This window comes from Nomascus leucogenys, chromosome 18, assembly GCF_006542625.1.
Source record: "Nomascus leucogenys isolate Asia chromosome 18, Asia_NLE_v1, whole genome shotgun sequence".
Lineage (NCBI taxonomy): Eukaryota > Metazoa > Chordata > Mammalia > Primates > Hylobatidae > Nomascus > Nomascus leucogenys.
Window position 1 is genome coordinate 38,522,048 of NC_044398.1, and position 20,284 is coordinate 38,542,331.

Consider the following 20,284-nt stretch of genomic DNA (forward strand, 5'->3'; position numbering starts at 1 on the left):
GAACCGAAGTTTGAGAACCTCAGAGGGAACCAATTCGGAAAGTGCTTAGTGTAGGTCCAAGCCCAGGTCAATCCTTCTCACCCACGTGTTGCCTCTTGGCTGGTGACAATGGAAAATATGGAGAAGAGGGAATTTCTGAAGTGGTCTCAGCCGAGGCTGAGGGCTGCAGCAAGGTCAGCACCAAGGTCAGGACACTTGTGTCCCAGCTCCCCTGCAGTCCTGGACATGTCCTCAGGCTGCAAGTGAGCTTTGAGCTGCTGTCTTGCCTTTCTGAGCATGCTCTGGAGTCCTTCCTCAAGCCACCAAGGGGCAGTAATCGTGAGACAAATGCCTGTGCTCACTGGAGCCTGGAAGGCCACCCAGGCCCGGCACCCACTTGTAGAGATCAACCTCAGGGGCAGCCGGAGCTGCACCAGCTTTTCCGGCAGCTGGGACGTCCCCACCCTCCCTTCCCAAGACAGCCTTCCTAATGCCAAAGCCAGGGTACATTCTGCTCCCCTCAAGCATATTCACGTATCCTCCTCTTCCTTGCCAAGCCTGCTGAGAGACAAAGGGAAGCTCACCTTTACCACCCGCTGCTCCTCTCATCACATTATGGCTACCCATAATGTAGGCGTGGCTCATTCCCCTCTCCAGGTAAGAAAACTGAGGCTCCAAATTTGCACAGTTTATTGTAGAGATGGGACCAGAACCTCCTGGTGTCCTTTCTCTCTCCTGTATTGTAATGGGAGGTTTAAATGCAGCTTCACCTCCTACCTCAAGTTTGACTGAGGGACTGATCCAGTAGGCAGCAGATACCAAGATGAGTGTGAGGCAGCACACGCAGAGTGTGCAAGGGAGCTCTGAGACCAGCCCCACTGCCCTGCAGGCCCACTGGCCTCCGGCCTGTCATGCTTTTGGTCAAACCCCGGAGCCTGGCTGCTCCACTTCTCCTAAGGGCTCTTACACAGGCATAGCCACACCCTGACAGCAGTCACTGAGAGACTCTCATGGGGAATGACAGCTTTGGCTGGGAACAATGCCTGCTATGAGCCTCAGGCCTTCCTGACGGTTAGAACCCACCCCCACGGGGCCTTATCTTCCTCTAAGTCTCCCTGCCCAAAGGCACTCACTGGTGAGGAGCACCTAACGTGTGAAGACACCAAGTTATTAAGAATGGTGGTCCCCCTTGGAGTGGGTATGCTATAGATTTGTATTTTCCTCTCTATATCTATTTAGAATTTTTCTTGTTTTTCTACAATGAAAATGAATGTCTTTTAAACTTAGAAACATAATGTTAATTTTAAATGAATGTTAAAAAGAAGGAAGGCTGAAGACAGACCTAGCAGGCACAGCTGAGAGCAGAGACTGGTTGGGGCTGTAGGCTCTTAGGGACCTGGAAGGGGCCACTGTCCTCAGGCTTAGCCCTGGGTAGCCGGCCTTGGGTCAGGCCAGTTGAGAAAGATGGGCTCAATCCATCTCAAGCTGGTATTAACCCAGTCAAGGGCTTGCTCCAATGTAAGCATCAATGGTGAGTTCAATGCTCTGTAACTCAGTGGCAAATCTAGCCATGTGCCAGACATACAAGTGACAGACTCCTTCCCCTGGAGCCATAGCCTACAGCTGCTAAGTCACGTCTGCAGCGGACCCCAAGAAAGCTACCCATAACTGTACTCCTGGCCCTCAAAACCCAAACTTGGAAGTCAAGAGGAATAAATTAACTCACAGAACCAAGGCTGCAGCAGGGTAAAGAGTCTACTTGTGCCTAGCTCACCCCCCCCTCACACACACACACACAGCACTGGATTGATGGGAAACTGAGGACCAAGTGAAGCCAAGGACCCTGTGGTTAAAAACCATAAGGACTGTACATACCATGGAATATGATTCAGACTCAAAAGGAAGGGAACTTTGACACTCGCTCCAACAGGGGTCAACCTTGAAGACATTATGCTAAGTGAAATAAGCCAGTCACTAAAAGAACAAATCCTGCAGAAGTCCTCTTCTGTGAGGTCCCCAGAGTACTCAAATTCCCAGACAGAAGTAGAATGACACAGACCTGGGGCCGGGGAGGGGAAGTGGGAATTGTTCGCAGGTAGAGCTTTGGTTTTGCAAGATGAAGAGTTCGGGAGATTGGCTGCACAACAGCAGGAATGTGCTTAATACGACTGAATCATACACTTAAAAATGTATGGTAAATTTTATGTTACGCGCATTTTACCATAATCAAAAAGCAAATAAGATAGTTTTTTTTTTTTTAAGTGTACTGGCCAGAGGGGAGTTGAGGGCAGAGTGATCCAGGAAGGTGAAGTGCACACAGGGCAGCCTGGGCTGTTTTTATGGCTCCTGCAGTGAGCAAGAATCTTCAAAGCCCCTCGAGCCGCCAAACACTCACCCAGCCACACCCAGTCCCACATCCATGGGGCTGGCACTCTCAACCCACCACACTCACCGGGCCTTTGCCTAAGGAAGCTTCCCAGGGTTTTCACACATCCCTCCAGCTCTTGCCCATTGGTGGCAGGGGCAGGTGGGGGTGGAATTCCTCAGCAGGCAGCTGACCCTGATAGGTGCGCACTGACCAACAAGAGTCTTGGGGCCTGGCACAGTGGCTCACACCTGTAAAACCAGAACTTTGGGAGGCCTAGGCGAGTGGATCCCCTGAGGTCTGGAGTTCGAGACCAGCCTGACCAATATGGTGAAACCCCGTCTCTACTAAAAATACAAAAATTAGCCAGGTGTGGTGGCATGTACCTGTAGTCCCAGCTACTCCAGAGGCTGAGACAGGAGAATTGCTTGAACCCGGGAAATGGAGGTTGCAGTGAGCCAAGATCATGCCACTGCACTCCAGTCTGGGTGAAAGAGTGAGACTCCTTCTCAAAAAAATAAAAAGAGCCTTGGGCACACAGCCCAACATGTGCCATCGCTCCTTTTCCTCATCTGCACCCCAAGCCTGGACTGCAGCAAAAGTGTCCGTCAAAGGGGGCGGATGCCTGCAGGTGGACGCACAAACACGGTAACAGCCACATCCAGGAATGTGGCAAATGAGCCCTGGGCATCTGAAGGGAGGTCCTCAGAGGCTGCCAAAGGGGCTTCCCCTGGACCTGCCCAGACCTAAATGAGAACTGGGAAGATGTGTGGATCCAAGACAGAGGTATGGACAAGACTGAGAGAGGCCATCTGTGTGAGAGACAAGATTAAAAGCAAAGAGGGGACAAATCTAGTGAGATGGTTAAAAAGGAAAAGTATGAAGTCTATAATCTGCACCCAAGCATCCAACTGCACAAAGGAGACATGGCTCAGCAATCAATCATGTGGTCAATACGACTTCACAGTAACGTCACTGCCATCCCACAGGGTTGTGGGTTGCCTTAACAGAGGCAGAACCTGCAGAAAAAGGGAGGGTAAAGTCCTGCTCTCTGGTGTGATGGTCACACCACGCCTTATGTCTCCCATCAACAGACACCTCTGTCATCACCCTAAAAAGAAAAGCAGTGGGGGGGATAGGAACTACAGTGATCTGGGCACATACACATGTTAACTTAAATTGTCCAACAACCAGCATCTCCCTTGAATTCTATAGCCATTTTTTGCAAAGGAAAAAAATGATTTCCACAAGCAGGATTCTTAAAAAACTGACTCTTGATTTCTCAGTGATCTGACAGTATCAATATGCTGCCTGCACAAACAACTTCATGGACCCCGAACACTGCTGAGAACTTGAAATAACATGATGGAGCTTCATCCTCTGGGGTTCCCAGGGTGACTCATTAGTAAATAGCTACTGAGTAAAAATCCAGACCCAAAGCTCATGCACTTTGGCCATGAAACGTGTGCTCAAGTAGAGGCTGGGCACGGTGGCTCACAGCTGTAATCCCAGCACTTTGGGAGGCTGAGGTGGGTGGATTGCTTGAGCCCAGGAGTTTTGAGACCAGCATGGGCAACATGGCAAAACTCTGTCTCTACAAAATATACAAAAAAATTAGCCAGGTGTGGTGGCAGACACCTGTAATCCCAGCACTTTGGGAGGCCAAGGCAGGGGGTTCACCTGAGGTCAGGAGTTCAAGACCAGCCTGGCCAGCATGGTGAAACCCCATCTCTGCTAAAAATACAAAAATTAGCCAAGCATGATGGTGTGTGCCTGTAATCCCAGGTGCTCTGGAGGCTAAGGCAGGAGAATCGCTTGAACCCAGGAGGTGGAAGTTGCAGTGAACTGAGATCATGCCACTGCACTCCAGCCTGGGCGACAGAGTGAGACTCCATCTAAAAAAAAAAAAAAGCCAGCTGTGGTAGCACACAGCTGTAGTCCCAGCTACTAGGACCCTCACCAAATGCTTGAAGATTCTCCTATGTGCGAAGTGCATTTCTAACATAACTTGTCTGATTTCCAAGACTGCCACAAACTAGAAAGAAATGTGGCTACTAGTGGCAGACACATTGATGGTTAATGCTGAGAAAAGAGACAAAATTTTATAAAACAGCCAAAAACACTCAAAATGCACAATAACCTGGAGCCATTTGCACAGAGGCAAGCAGAGCAGAATCCCAGGATGGCCCAAAGCCATCACAGCGGCGATTGTGCATCACAAGACATGATGTCTGACAGGGCTTTGAAAACTGCACCAAGCCTGTGACTATTAGTCATGGGGCCACTGAGTTGGCCATGACAGGAGCTAGGCACCACCTCTTTATTACGTCATAAGGTGACAAACACACTTAGAAAAGGTCTACCCTAAAACCAAGTCATCATTATGGAAATCCTATAAACGAGTGACAATAGGACGTCTCTGGGGCCAGAAAAGCCAATGCAGCTGTGTAGGGCAGAAGAAGGTGATCAAAAGAAGAAGGTGGTCAGAAGAAGGTGGTAGAAGAAGTCTGGCCCCTGACCCCACTGTTAACCAGACACGGGACTCAAGCTTCATCTTCTTCGCCTTAACACACCTACTTTGGGGATAAATCCTATAAAGCACCTGGTACTTAATCCTCAAACAATTATTTCCACAATTCCATACAAATTAAAGGACAATTCTAAGTCACAATTCACAGCTTATTCCAATTTCTGGTTCGATTCCATGACCAGCTGAAGAACCCAAGTTGTCCCGAGTATCCCCCAGAGGACACCATGTTGGACACGAGACCTGCGACAGTACTCATGCACACACACGTAACACTACATACATGCACATAGGGTACACGCAGTGACTGCGCTCACCAGCACTGCGTGCCTACCCTGCTATTGGCACAAGCCATACACTTTTTCACAGCTGTATTTGTTCCTCAGTGAAATCTTCCTATCTGGCCAAAAAGTAATTTATACTGCCAAGAGAATTTTGAAGAGTAAGCCAAAGAAACTTTCAAAACCCCCTCCTAATTACTTGATTTCTAGACATGGGACTCTAGAAGGTAGTAGCAGAGTATTTTTTTGTTTTTTTTTTTTTTAATTTATCAAAAAGCTATCATGTGCTCACTTCAGCAGCACATGCACTAAAATTGGAACAATAAAGAGAAGATAAGCAAATAATATTTTTTAAAGATAAAAAATTTAAATAAAAAAATTTTAAGCTATTATGAATGGGCTAAAAATTAAATTAGCTATTAAGGAAGTCATCCTTTTGCACATATAGCAACAAAAAAACATGAATCAACCCATGGCCCAATAATAGGGAACTGGCTGAATAAGTTATACCCATATAGAACACACTGCAAATGTGACAAATTATATTAAAGGAGGATATTTAGTACCATGAAAAAGATACTAATGAAATAAGACATTTAAAAAATAGGTAAAGGAGCAGTAAATAAACAATAAGTCATCAGTAAGTCAACATGCATACATTTTGGAATATGTATGCCTGTGTATAAAACATACACATGCGATAGACTGAATGTTGATGTCCCCCCACCCCAAAATTCATATGTTGAAATCCTAAACCCCAAGGTGACAGCATTGGGAAGTGGGGCTTTTGGAAGATGATTACGTCATGAGCACAGATCTCTCAGGGACTAATGTCCTTACATAAGAGACCCCAGAGGGTTGCCCTGTCTCTTCCTCTTCCACTATACAATGACACAGCAACAAGACACCACCTATGAATCCAATGCCCTCACAAGACACTGAGTCTTCCAGCACCTTGATCTTAGACTTCCCAGCCTCCAGAACTGTGAGAAATAAATTTCCATTGTTTATGAGTCCCCGGGTTTATGGTATTTAGTTATAGCAGCCCAAACAGACTAAGATGATCCATATCCACATATACTAAAACACATATATGCATGTAGTGTACATATGTATATGTACAGCCATGGACCACATCAATCTAGCATCATAGGTGTATGTATATAAATATAAATTTACTTAGAAATAGAAAAATGTATAAATTTAAATTCTTAATTTAAACTTTTTAATTTAAAAGTTATTAAACATATGTTTATTAGAGATATATATATTCATAAATGACATTTTAAAATATTCCAAAACCAAAATATTCACAGTGGCTGGTTCTGGGTGTTGAGGCTATGAATTTTTTTTATTTGTGTTTTATTGTATGTTTTGCTCTTTCTAAACTGACCAGGTATTACTCTCATAGAAAGGGTAATCTCCTTGGGGTTTGTGATTTCCTGTCTTCTCTCATTCAGATGATGGCAACAGATGTTCTCCTTCATCACAGAGTCCCATACAGGTTGCAAAGGGATAAAGACCGTGTCTTCATCACCCAGTGAAGACTCCAAGATGACTAATGGCCTCCGCCTGCACTCAGGGTATTGACAGCAAACATGGGGCTGAGGGTGCACCATGAGATTCACCAGTGACCTTCTATTCATCTCCCTTCCCATTTGTGTGGACCGAAGTCAGTGAGTCCCTTCCTGCCTGCCCCCACCCCATGAAGCCCCTAAAAGGCCATGACTCCCTTCCTCCCCCTGGCAGGCTTGTGCCATCACGAAGTCTATGCAAGAGCCCTCTGGTCCTTAAATGCAGCCTGAGAACATGCTACTACCTCCTGGACACTAAATTAAAACACACAATTTGATTTCCATTAAGTTACAGCAAATTCTGCTGAATTGATCTAATCGGCCTCCATTCCTATATGACATCATGCTTTAAAGGCTTGGTCTGAATATAAATACTTAATGTAATAAATACAGTCTGAAATATTTGATTTCCTTGGCAGTTTAATTGATCTACTACCAAGACTGACAGGAAAAATTAAGTTAGCTCTGTCTTGTCTCTGCCAATAGCACATTTTCATCATAAAGGTATGTGGACTCCAATGTCAGTGACAAGGAGAGCTCTCACACACGGTTTTCCTGTTGAACGTTCAGGTTAGGGTAACAAGAGTTGAACAGAAAATGAATACATGGATTTATGAGATGTCTAATGCAAACAGCATAGTTCACTTATTTCCACTTTATAGTAAAATAAATGAACTGATAAACATTTTGTGAGTCATCACACCAGTTCCTTATAGTTCACATGGAGAGTTTAAGTGGGAATATTGGTAGATGCCTACAATATTTAAGCATATTTTTAGCTGCTGTGTTTAAGTGCAGTCACCAATAATCAAACAAAAAACAAGGCCAAATTCACACCTGGACACACTATCTTCTACTAACGGAACTCCTGAAGTACTTTCTCCTCCTCTTGTTTTATGGTTTATTTCTTGTCTTTTCACCATGAGCTGTGTTTGTTTTTGTACACACCTCACCTCTCAAGCTTGATGTATGTGCTTCCCCCATCCAATCTCACAGCCCTGATTGCAGAACAAAACTGTCCCTTTTTGGTACAAAGTAAACACTCAGTGAATATTTGGTGAAGGGAGAAAAGGAGAGAGAATCTATCTTTCTTGACTGAGTTGGCACATTTTAGTTCCTCAAAGTTACCATCTCCTGGGTTCTAAGCTTCCTCAATACCCCATGGAAAGAAAAACTGTATTCTTAACGAAGTTACCCAATCTGATCAATGTCAAAGTACCTGAGCTAATTTGGAAGGGGTTTTGGTGGAATCAGCTCTAAATCCCACCCATCTCTTAATTCCACTTATTACATGTAAGGCCTCTGTCTCGACAATTACTTATTCACTCAGCAAACACTCATTGATGGGGGCCAACTCAGCCGACCATTCCAACCAGAGTCTTGTGCTGTGACACAGTCTCAGGGCCAGTGCACATGTTCTTTTTCTGCTTGGATGTCTCTGCAGGGTCAAAAAAATAATGACAGTGGCCCCCAGATCCAAGGACCCTCAGCACAGCCAGAGCAGCCACAGGGATGCACGTTCCTAGCAGTCAGATGCCAATTCACACAACCCTCCCTCCTTCCAGCGGCAGCCAGAACTCGGCATGGGCAGGCTGCTTCTCCTGCTGCCTCTGGCACCAGTCAGAGCCTTCTGCTCAGCTCCGTGTACTCCAGGGCCCCATTGATTAGCAGGAAGGGCAAACCCATCAGCACCCATAGGAAATGGCTTCTGGAAAGTGAGTTGCAGGTTTTCAAGCCAGAAGATGACAGAAGATGCCTGTCAAAGGAGCAGAATCAATACAGGGTGTAGGGAGCTGGAAGGTTGCACACCCAGGTCCCTGAATTGTTGTGCCTCTGCCATTCATGCTATGTGATCTTGGACAGTTCTATCTCTTCTCCAGGCCTCAGGTTCCCCCACTGTATTCTGCAGAAGCAGTGGACATATGCTCAACAAAGAGATTGCCTACAAATCTTAAGTGCCGGGATTCTCCACCTGTCTTCCTGACATCAGCTAGGCACGGAGGGGCCAGGGTTGACCCGGCCACTTTCCCATGAGGAACGACCACTTCTGTCCCTTGAGTCCTCTGCTCCCCAAATACCTGTATCCTCAGTAACGAGCCAGGAGCCCTGGGAGACTGTGTTGCTTTCCTGGAGCCCTATGTGCTGCCCACACACCATGAACCCCAGACACCATGCACTGGGTACTGGGAGACTCTCCCATGGGAGAATAAATGCTTGCAGGAAGCAGAAACCTCTGCCTCGGTGATCCAAACCCAAGCCCTAATCAGATCCCAAGTGACTTTTTGGCCTCGACATCACGACTCTAACAACAATTACGAGCACTTAGGTGGATTTGGATGTGCCGGATACATGGGCACCATTAGGCATGGCCGTTACAGTCTTTGTTTCACAGGTGAGGAGCCTGGCATCTACCCCAAGGTGACCCAGTGTCAAGAGGGAGGCAGCACTGCCAGGCTCCTTCCCCGTGTTCATGTTTCTCTCTGCCTGGGGGACCCTCACCCACTGCACAGCTCAAGCATCTCCTCTGGAAAGACTTCTTCCTGTGGAGAAAGTTCCTCCCTCCTCTGGGCTTCCCCATACTTTGTATGCCCTTGTTTGCTTCCATGAGAGTCCATGACTGTCACCTGAACTAGGATTCTTGGTGGACCTGTCTGTCTCTCCAAGCCCACCCCCTAGCCCTCCAGATCCTTCGGGTAGGGATGAGTCTAATTCATTGCTAGATGCTCAACCTGTGGTTCAGAGTCTGGCAAAGTGTAGCTGCTCAGTGGGTGCTGAATGAAGAACAGGAGAGCCTCGAGGTCTCTGGAGTCCAGCAGGTGGCCAGCAGTGCAAAGCCAGGGCCAATATCTTTGGAATCTCCTAAGAGAGGACCTTCTCCCAGGCCCAGAGCAGCATAAGATTCTTTCCTTCTTTTCCCAAACTGCATTACATTTTACTCCGCACCAGACTCTGTGCTGGGGCAGAGGTAGGTGGAAGGATCCAGAGACATGTTGGATGTGACTAGTGCCCTTAAAGTGTAAATAGTCCCAACTGGAAGTACAGGTGGTCAAAAACAAACACCCCAACTCATGGCAGGGGCCAGCATAACCTTGATACCTGTGGCAGTTAGTGTCTGCAGTCAGTCTTCAATGGACCACACCTCCCAGGACTCATGCCCATGTGCAGTCCCCTCTGCCTGAGTCTGGGCTGGCCCGGCGATTGGCTTTAATCAATAGGATGCAGCAGCAGTGACACTGTACCCTTTCTGGGTGTGACCCTTAAGAAGGCCTGGCATCTTCTGCTTTTATACCAACCACCATTCAACCCTACCCCAAGCTAACCACAGGAGAGACCATGTGAAGAAAGAGGGAGAGGTTCCAGCCTCTCAGCATCTCTGTAAAAGCACCAGACACCTAAGTAATGCCATCTTGTATATGCCAGGCCCAGCTGCCATCTGACTGCAACCTCACGAAAGATCCTAAGGAAAAGCAGCAAAACTGCCCAGTTGAGCCCAGCCAGCCCTCAGAATGTTGAGAGATAACACAAGAGTTGCTATTTTATAATACTAACTTTTGGGGCAACCACAGTTAAGTAAAACCATACCAAAACCTGGAATGGAGATTATAAGAAAGAAACCATAGGCCCATCTCCTCATGATCATAGCTTCAAACTCCCTAAAGAAAACATTAGCAAACCAAATTCAGTAATATGTGAAAAGAATAGCATGTCACATCTAATTTGGATCTATTCCAGGAATGTGCAGTTATTTTAACATTTAAAAAAAGAATCAATATAATTCATCCTACTAATATATTGAGAAAGAAAAAAAATCATGCAGTCAGCTCAATAGCTACAGAAGAAGTGATGATATTCAATATTCACTAATATTAGTAATTTTTTAAAATGATAAGATAAAATTATTAGAAAACTAGGACAAGAAGAAAATATATTTAATTGATAAAGGGTATCTTTAAAAAAAAAGGCAGCAAACACAACTGTGAAACCCGAAGAGTTTCCTCATGAGATCAATAAAGCAACAGCAGGTCACACACACCACGTATTGCATGACTCCATTCACATGAGATGTCCACAGTCTACAGAGACAGAGGGCAGAGTCAGAGTTGCCCTGGGCTGTGCAAAATGGAGAAAATGCCAGTGACTGATAATGGGTACAGAGTGGTGAAAATGTTCTAAAATTGATTGTAGTGATGGTGAACACTCAAATGGTGAATACACTAAAACTACTGAATTGTACACTTCAATGGATGAATTGTATAGAATGCAAATTATATCTCAATAAAGCTTTAAAAACATTAAAATAAGGCCAGACGCCTGTTTTCACCACTTCTGTTCAATACTGTACTAGAGGTTCTAGCCAGCACAGTCCAACAAGAAAAATTGAAAAGTATAAGCTTGGAAAAGAATAGACAAACTGTCTTTATAGACACGCTTGTGTACATACACTATCATAAAGAATCTATGACTAAACCTAATTGCAACAAATCTTGTAAACATAATGCTGAGCCAAAGAACTCAGACACAAAAAAATACATACTGTAGGACTCCATGTATATGTGTGTGTATATGCATATGTGTCTGTGTATATGCATGTGTGTATATATATGCTGTATATCTACTATATATATATATAGTACGTATATGTATATGTGAAGTTCAAAAAAGTCAAGACTATAGATTGAGCCTCCCAAGTCCCAAATTTGAAATGCTGTAAATCTAGAACTTTTGCATGCTAACATGACACACAAATAAAATGCTCATTGGAGTGTTTCAGATTTAAGATTTTCAGATTTGGGATGCTCAACCACTAAGTAAAATGCAAATATTCTGAAATCCAAAAAAAAATGCAAAATCAGAAACACTTCTGGTCTAAGCACTGTGGATAAGGGAAACTAACCAGTACAGTGTTTCAGAATGCCTACTTCAGTGGTAAAGTTATATTATCATAAAAGTCAGCAGAGTGATGTCTTTTGCCGGGAAGAAAAGTGACCTCAGTAAAACGAGGCACATGGAGTTAGGAGTGTGGAGTGCAAGCAAGGTCATTTGGATGCTTGAAACCATTAATAAAGTCCTAGGTGCATGCTTCACACATTTTTCTAATGAATATTCTATTTTACAATAAAACCATTATAAAAATTGTTTTTAAATTTTTTAAAACATCACAATTTTTTTAAAGAGGAAAGTATCATTAAAGAAGAAGAAGGGAAAGATGGTTTCGGGGGGCCTCAGAGGAGGAAAAAGTCACTTCTGACTCTGAGGTCAGCCTTTGTGGACAAACGCTATGGGCAATACAGCCCTCAGAAGCTGGACACTTCAGCCTGGCCTGGAAGTCCAGGGGCAAAGGCCAAAGCACAGCAAAACATCCTTGACTAATGCAAGGGCCTTGCCCTTAGGAAGGCCATGAACACCAACTACTACTGTTGACGAGAGTCCTCCATTCTCATGCCCAGCTGCAGTCCCTAGACCCCATTCACTTTTAAAGGACCCAATAAAGTACCTTCTCCAAAACTTCTCCCATTTCTCTGAACTTTATTGCTACTGAAATTTACCTTTTCCTTGTAATCCTTGTTGCTCCAATTTTTGATCATGTTGAGATGTCCTTTGTAGGATTTCCTGGTTGGGGCTCCCTGGGGCTTCAAGCGGTGATGTGCTTTGTCCTCTGGGATGGCCAGGCAGGCTTGCTGGGCTCACTGTGGGCATGTTTTATTTTATCGAAACTCTCAAGAAGAGAGCAGGACCCTACTCCTGTGCAGACCTTTGCTAGCACTCCCTTCCCCTGAACATCCTTCCCCTCATCCTCAGACACTCGGTGCAGGACCAGGACTGCCGCTCAATTGCTCGTGTCTAGTGAGTGCCATTGCATGCCTGCACCACGCAGGGCACGTGACCTACAGCAGCTCCTTCAGTCCTCACAGCGTCCAAGGCCTCTGCGGGAAAGATGGAGCCAGACTCCAGCCTGTCTGTCCCCAGACTCCGCCCAGCCTGGGCCTTACCTGCAACTGGCTGGAACCATGTCACCTCTCCAGAGGGGATGAGGAGGAAGGCAAGGAGTCAGATCTTACTCCATTGTCCTGCCGCTGTTCTCTGGCCTTGGGCTCTGACTCTAGGGAACCACACTGGGGATGAGGGTCCCCATCATGTCCACCTTGCCCAGAAGGCTGACCCCTCCCACCTGGGAAGGTCAGCTATGATGCCGCCACTCGGCAGGCTGCCCTGCCCAGTGCAGGGGGGTAGCTGTGACTCCTGCAGCGTGAGCCTGCAGTGAGTTATGAAAGCTCTCCCCTGGCAGCTGTAATTATGTCCCACCTCACACCCAGCTCTGTGAATCACAGGTTAGAGGCAGACCAGCTAAGTGCACCGGGGAGAGCACCTCCTCCACTGACTGTGGCTCTCCAGCCCCAGCCACTCCCGCCCGGCCTGTGGCTAGCACTTCTCCGGAACAAACCCAAGTGCCTCCCTGGCCATTAATAACCTCCTCTGTGTTAATGAATTGTGAATGAAATCCCGGCCATTAAGACAGCCTAAGAAAATTCTTTGTATTGGGACAGATTTTTCTCTGAACACCCATTATTGTCATGTTAGTCCTCCCTGCACAGGAGTAGGGTCCTGCTCTCTTCTTATTTGAGAGTTTCGATAAAATAAAACATGCCCACAGTGAGCCCAGCAAGCCTGCCTGGCCATCCCAGAGGACAAAGCACATCACCGCTTGAAGCCCCAGGGAGCCCCAACCAGGAAATCCTACAAAGGACATCTCAACATGATCAAAAATTGGAGCAACAAGGATTACAAGGAAAAGGTAAATTTCAATAGCAATAAAGTTCAGAGAAATGGGAGAAGTTTTGGAGAAGGTACTTTATTGGGTCCTTTAAAAGTGAATGGGGTCTAGGGACTGCAGCTGGGCATGAGAATGGAGGACTCTCGTCAACAATAGTAGTTGGTGTTCAATGATGGTTAGTGATAGTGTCGCTTCCCACATGCTACCCACTGTCCTGAGGGCCTCGAATGCTCTAGCTCGTGTTCTCCTCATTCAGTCTTACGAATTCAGTGCTATTATGATCAGGATCCCCATTCTGCAGATGAATGAGCAGAAGTACAGAGCGTTTCAGTGATTTACTCAAGATGTGCATGGCTGCAGAATAGAAGAACTACAGTTCACACCAGCAGGCCCTTGCTGGAAGTCACTGTGCTAGTCAGCTGCTTCAGAATTAAAGGAGAAAATCCCCCAAGAGCCTGGTTTCTGATTGCCTAGCTCTGTCCCTGATGGGCAGCTTCCTGACTCGAAGCAGCCGGTTGCCTCACTGCCTGATGGGGGCAGCCCGAGGGCCATCCAGGCGCCCACCTGGTAACCCTGCAGACTGGTCTGCCACACCTGCACCTGTGGACACTCCACCTGGCCAGCCTCACTGGAGTGGCCAGGACCTCCTTCCCAAAAAGGGCTGCCATCTCCCACACCCCACCTCCAACCCTTGCCCAGCTCCCTCTGGCCCAAGCAGCCCTGCTGACCTTGGCAGCCACATCTTTCTCATGCACGTGCTACCCCACAGGCCCCAGCACCAACCCTGCTGCGCTAGCATCCCCAGCTCTCTCAATATGTGGAGGCTGTCTCAATATGTGCAAGACAAGGACTTCACATCCATGACAACCATGCCCAGAACCAAAAGACCAGGACCCCCTGCTCAGAGTCCTCTGATGTGTAACCACACGTAATGCTCTCGGCAGTGCTCCAATTGCTCACTGGGAGAACAGGTCTTGCCCTGGGGCATTGGGAGCCCTGCATCGGCCTCACATTCTAGCTGGGGGCTGGTGCAGCACAGAACAGCCTCGGCTTGGATCCTCAGTCACAGGGGAGCAGCACCCAGGGGGTATCTAGGGCTGGGCCCGAACCTCCGTGGCCTACCCAGAGATATTTGCTATCTTCTGTCCAAGGCTGTGTGATCCCAGTAAGACCACAAAGCCTGGGGAAGGAGACTAGCACTGATTTGGGTCTGGGAGCTGCAAACAACTTTGATTCATTTCTTCTGGGTGAATTGCAAGCTGCCATGGGCTTGGAGAAGTGGTTGGGATGTCTGGGCTGGAAGGGGCCCCAGGGCTCAGCCCACATTGGTTCTGGCCTCTGTGGTCCTTGGCAAGTCCGGCCCCTTCCCCAGTAGACTTATGACTGTCCCTACTTGCTGGGGAGCAGCAAGGAGGGATGTCCAAGGCCTCTCATTGTCCCCCAACCAGCCATGCTCATCCATAGGAATTAATGAAAAAGTGGTGTCTGGTAGTGCCAGGCAGGGAGGGAAGGACACATCAGGAACCTGAGGACAGCAGCCTCCATCCCTAGGGGGATACCCACCTCAATCAGTGATGTGTGAGCAAGTGACCTCCCCTCCCCAAGCCTCGGTTTCTCATTTATAAAAAGAGCTCAGTCAGGTGCCTTCTAGCACCAGCATGCACGTTGTGCCAGTCCCCTAGTTGGCTAGCAGCCCCTAGGAAGCAGGGTTCAGGCCTAAGAAAAGGAGAACTGGTTCAGCCAACAGCTGTGCCCAGCTACCTCTGGGGATGCAGGAAGATGAGGGAGGCTATGTCATAGCCCAGAGCTCCTCAGACTGAGCTAGGACCTAAAAAATTGCGGTCTTTCCTTGCCCAGGCCTAGAATGGGCTGTGTGCTTAATTTCTGCAGCCTGGGGAAACCTAAGAGAAGGAGAAGACTGGGCCGCAAAAGTCAGAAAGCTGTGCTGGCCCCAAGCCACGTAACACATGTTCCACCTTCACCCTACCACTGGGCACTCTCCCATAGGCACCCAACATACCAGCCATTCTCCAAAGGGGTCTGGTTCTCCTCCTCGCCCCTGGAACTCTTCACCTATGCCATTCCCTACACCCAGAATCCCTTCCCTCCTTCTTCCTGGACGCTGCCTAGGGAGACTCCATCATATTCTCCTTCTGTCTCCAGAAACCGCCTTTGCTACAGAGATTGCCACACTGTGTGTGTGTGTGTGTGTGTGTGTGTGTGTGTGTGTGTGTGTGTGTGCGTCCCACCTGCTGGAGAGGGACCCTCCTCGAGAGCAGGGAGACCTCAGGCCTTAGCAGAACATGCAGGGGACACCCTAAGGCTGTGTCTCCTACTTCCTATTATCAGAAAAAAAAGCCTACAGCCTGCACCTATGCCCCCACCTCCCAGATCCCCTGTGACAAACGAGCCCCCTAACATTCCCCCAGACCCACGCTGGGGCCCAGCTCTGTTCCTGGCCAACACAGCTGCGCAGCCTGATCACTGAAGGAATAGGTTTGGGGCCAGGATCTGAGAAACACGCATAAGCCCATTCCAGCGAGGCTGCTCAGAAATCCCAAGGGCCAACCCACAGAGGCTCCTCTCTCTGAGTCTGACAAAATGCCCCTAACGATTTCCATCCTTCAGATGAAACAACAGCCACTGAGAAGAGAGCACATCCTGGAAAACCACAAATCCTAACGGCTCAGACCTCTGGCATCAGGAGACCTGGGGAAGGCAAGTGGCACAGCTGCATGCATGGAGAGGGAGCTGGGAGCAGGGATGATTGTCCCACACAGGCCCCACCCATGAGCTGCAGGTTGGCACCTAACAATGTTACCAGGGAGCGGGAGAAAGCTGTGAACATGGAAGGTCACTGTGGGGCAGCCTCCTCTAGGACCAGCCCTCTGTGGGTGGAATGATGCTTAGGACATTCTCTCCATGCTCAGGCCGCATGTAGGAAGCAATCAAGATAGCACTGGACATCACCAATGGCCCTGGCTGTGACTGACAGGAGGCGAGGAAGCTGCACCGGCCCAGGTGCAAGGACAGCCGAGCCGAGACCCAGGCTCACACAACCTCCACCACCCCCACGAGGTCACACCCACCAGCCCAGCTGAACCCAAACTCACCTTTGAGGGAGGCCACGTGGGACAAAGCCTGGGCATAGGTGGCCGTGTTCAGGAGAGTCCCCGGCAAGCAGGAGGGAAAGAAAGGCCCTGCAGGACCTACGGTTCGCCCCAGGCTGGGAAAGGAAGGAGATCATATTGAGGTCTCGCCCTGTGTCTGCAGTGCTGCCCGCGGCCCACCGGGCCCAGAGACCCACAGCCTCACCTCTGCTGGGCCTCCAGCGCCTCCTTCTTGCTCCGGGCTTGGTCCCCAGGGGGCGGGGAGTTGATATTTCTCACTGGAGGAGGCGTCACCTCTGCCATGGGCTCCTTGGCTCCTGGCTCCTGGTCTGAGGCCCCTCTCTCCGTCTTCCTCCATTTGGCCCTTCTGTTCTGGAACCAAACCTGAATCCAAGATGGAAACATACACCCAGTGAAAATCAGACAGGAGGAAGAAGCCAGAACCCTGGACCCGGTGCTGGCACTCACAGCTCACCCTGCAGCCTCCTCTCCACACCATGCCCTCTGAACTACAGCGTCAGGCCCACAGAGGGGTCAAAAGATCCGCTTAAAAGGTTAGGACAGGCATTTTTTAATAAACGTTAAATAATAGAAAGTATCCGAATGCCCATAGTAAGGGTAAAAGCACTGTCTTGTGGAAATCCTTAATATTGAGTCACACGCAAGTTTATTTATTTGATGTGAAATGTATTTCCTACTGGAGGTGGAGGATCACCAGCAAAGCAGCTTATGAAACCTGACCCGGGGCTTCCTCATCACAAAGACTCACTAGCTCTTCTGACAGCCGTGGCCTGGGTACCTGGATGTGTCTGGTCTGGCCTCGTATCTATGATATCATCTGGATACACATCATGACATATTCGTGATCAGCAGCCCAGTGCACCCATTAGAAACATTGACTCTGGGTCAGGCGTGGTGGCTCAGGCATGCAGTCCCACGACTTTGGGAGGCCAAGGTGGGTGGATCACTTGAGGTTGGGAGTTTGAGACCAGCCTGGCCAACATGGTGAAACCCCATCTCTTTTTGTAAAAATACAAAAAGTTAGCCAGGTGTGGTGGTACATGCCTGTAATCCCAGCTATTCAGGAGGCTGAGGCAAGATAATCACTTGAACCCGGGAGGTAGAGGTTGCAGTGAGCCGAGATCATGCCACTGCACTCCAGCCTAGGTGACACAGTGAGACTCCATCACAAAAAAAAAAAGAAAGAAAGAAAGAGAGAGAGAAAAAGAAAGAAGAAAGAAAGAAAGAAAGAAAGAAAGAAAGAAAGAAAGAAAGAAAGAAAGAAAGAAAAGAAAGAAAGAAGGAAAGAAGGAAAGGAAGGAAGAAAGAAAGAAAGAAGAAAGGAAGAAAGGAAAAAGAAGAAAAGAAGAAAGAAAGAAAGAAAGAGAAAGAAAGAAAGAAAGAAAGAAAGAAAGAAAGAAAGAAAGAAAGAAAGAAAGAAAGAAAGAAAGAAAGAAAACACTGACTCTGGATCCAGCCGTGGCCTAGAATTTGGGACCTCAGTAAATCTGGTTTAGAATCCACTGCATCCCTATGAGGTAAGTAGTCCTATTATCCCCATTTTACAGATAAGAAAATTAAGTGCAGAGAGGTTAATTAACTTGCCTAAGGCCATTCAGGTGGTAAATGGCAGATCCACACAGTTTGAAGCCCAACGGCTTGGCTGGGAACTGTGATTCAAACTGTTTGGGGGTAATAACTGTGGCCACCCCGTAAGCCTTGTCAGGAAGATTGGCATGCCTGCAAAACACTGAGCACAGGGCCTGATGCATAGCCATCCATCATTCAGTAAACATGTACTCATGTCATCTCCGTCACCCTCAGGTTACAAAAAAGCTGGTGATTCACCTTGACCTAAGCACCTTCTTAGAGGTAGGTGCAGGGTTCTTTAAGCCTTAGAAACCAAAACTGTATGCTATAGGACAGCCTCATGGAAGCCGGGCAGCCCAGATTCAAGGAGTTTCCAGAGGTCAGTGAAATCCTGCTGCTATTTACTCCTTCCAGCAAAACCTCTTCCCTCCTCTCCTGGGAGATAATTCCTGACTACAAAGAAAAAAAAAATGCTTGGCAAGACCTCCCTTCAATTCCCCAGGGCATCCTCTCCTCCCCTGGCTGCTGGCACACTGGCCCCAGAGAGAGCCTGGGCCCTTGAGGCTGAGCCCTCTGTTGGGTTGGCCCACCCTATCTCTTAATTTTCATTCTCCTTTAACTGGGTTTCTTTCTTTCTTTTCTAATCTACTTGGCTTTTAATTGCACATATCAGCAACCATTGAATAATGATTTTATCTATATTCTAAATTTAGGGCAGTTAAATGCAAAGCAAAATGCAGACACTTTCTTGCGTCTTAATTGAATGAAGGTCACAGCTATAACAACATTTAATTGAGCTATTTTTCATTATCATATTTTAATGACTTTGCACTGACAGTTCGCCTGCTTCTGAGGAAAGAGCATGATGGAGTCGTTTATTTCCCTATTTAGTTATTGTTTGACAACATCAGCTTCGATTAAGACCCTGCTTTATAGAACATTAATCATATTTGAATGAGCAAGGGGTATAAATGTAAACACATCTCCCTTCCCGCCACCGAAGCCCACGTCCCCACACGGAGGCTCACTAAACAAACGCTTCACAGCCATTGTCTGTCTGCATAATAGCCAACAACAGCCTGAACAACAATTCCCGGCTTTAATTGTCACCACCCCTATCTTACCCTTGCACCTTTCAGGGAGAAGTTATGATCTTCCACTTCTGAATGCTCAATAATTGTGTCATTTATCTCAATTTGCAGTTCAGTCTTTAGGCAGCTATTGGCAAGCTGGCATTAAAAAAAGAAAGGATAGACGGTATCCTGGCCAAAGGAGATTTTCATTTCCAAATAATAATCAGTTTAATTTGCCCGCATATGACCAATGATTCATGTTCAGATTTAATAATCAGGATCACATAATCTGATTATAGGGGAAATAATTTGTTTACAACCCCCAATTTACTGCTCAGAATTCCATTATCTCTCTTCAGCCATTGGTTTTTAAGAGATACTAACATGACCCAGGGGAACCGAAAGCAAACTATTATATTTCCTACAATTAGATTTTTGCATAGTCTTAACCCCAAGCCCCTACATAAAAAAGAACAGAAACAGCATGGAGGAAACCCCATAAACAAAATGAATATATAATTGTGCTCAAAGAATAGCTCGCCCAGAGAGGCGGCACTGTGAATCCCTTCCTCTCGCACTTGGGCACATCTGCTGGGTTCGGCGGGCAGGTTTGTGTGCCTAAACGTAATCACCGTGTAGCTTCTAAACAGAAATCCTGTTTAGAGACGGTCACCGCGGGCCATACTCATCTCTGAAGCAGCCCTATCACTACTGCTGTTTAAAGATTTTTAAATTGCACATCTTCTTCAGATCCACTTTGTTGAAAGAGTCCGAGGGCAGGGGAAAAGTTGGACATGATGCAATTTCTGGAAAGCAGATCCTACTCTGCTTCCCATCTGAAAACGCGGTTCTCTGCAATTGACCAGCCTTACCCCAGAGCGGTCAGAGCTGCCTTGAGAATAGCATCTCAGCTCTTTTCTTTCTTTCTTTTTTTTTTTCCAAAGCAAGGAAATGGATGTGCATTGATGTAATTTAGTACCTTAGAGACGCGGACAAATTAGTGTAGAACATTA

General features: G+C 47.2%; 1 protein-coding gene across 1 annotated transcript in view; it reads right to left on the reverse strand.

Moving 5' to 3' along the window:
- DRGX (dorsal root ganglia homeobox) overlaps window positions 1-20,284 on the reverse strand; it is a 29,970-nt gene that overhangs the window by 3,476 nt on the left and 6,210 nt on the right. The window contains exons 5-6 of the mRNA XM_012503595.2: window positions 16,814-16,992; window positions 16,612-16,724 (exon numbers count right to left, since the gene is read on the reverse strand). Coding sequence (XP_012359049.1) covers window positions 16,612-16,724; window positions 16,814-16,992 — 292 coding nt within the window. The remainder of the gene's footprint in view (window positions 1-16,611; window positions 16,725-16,813; window positions 16,993-20,284) is intronic.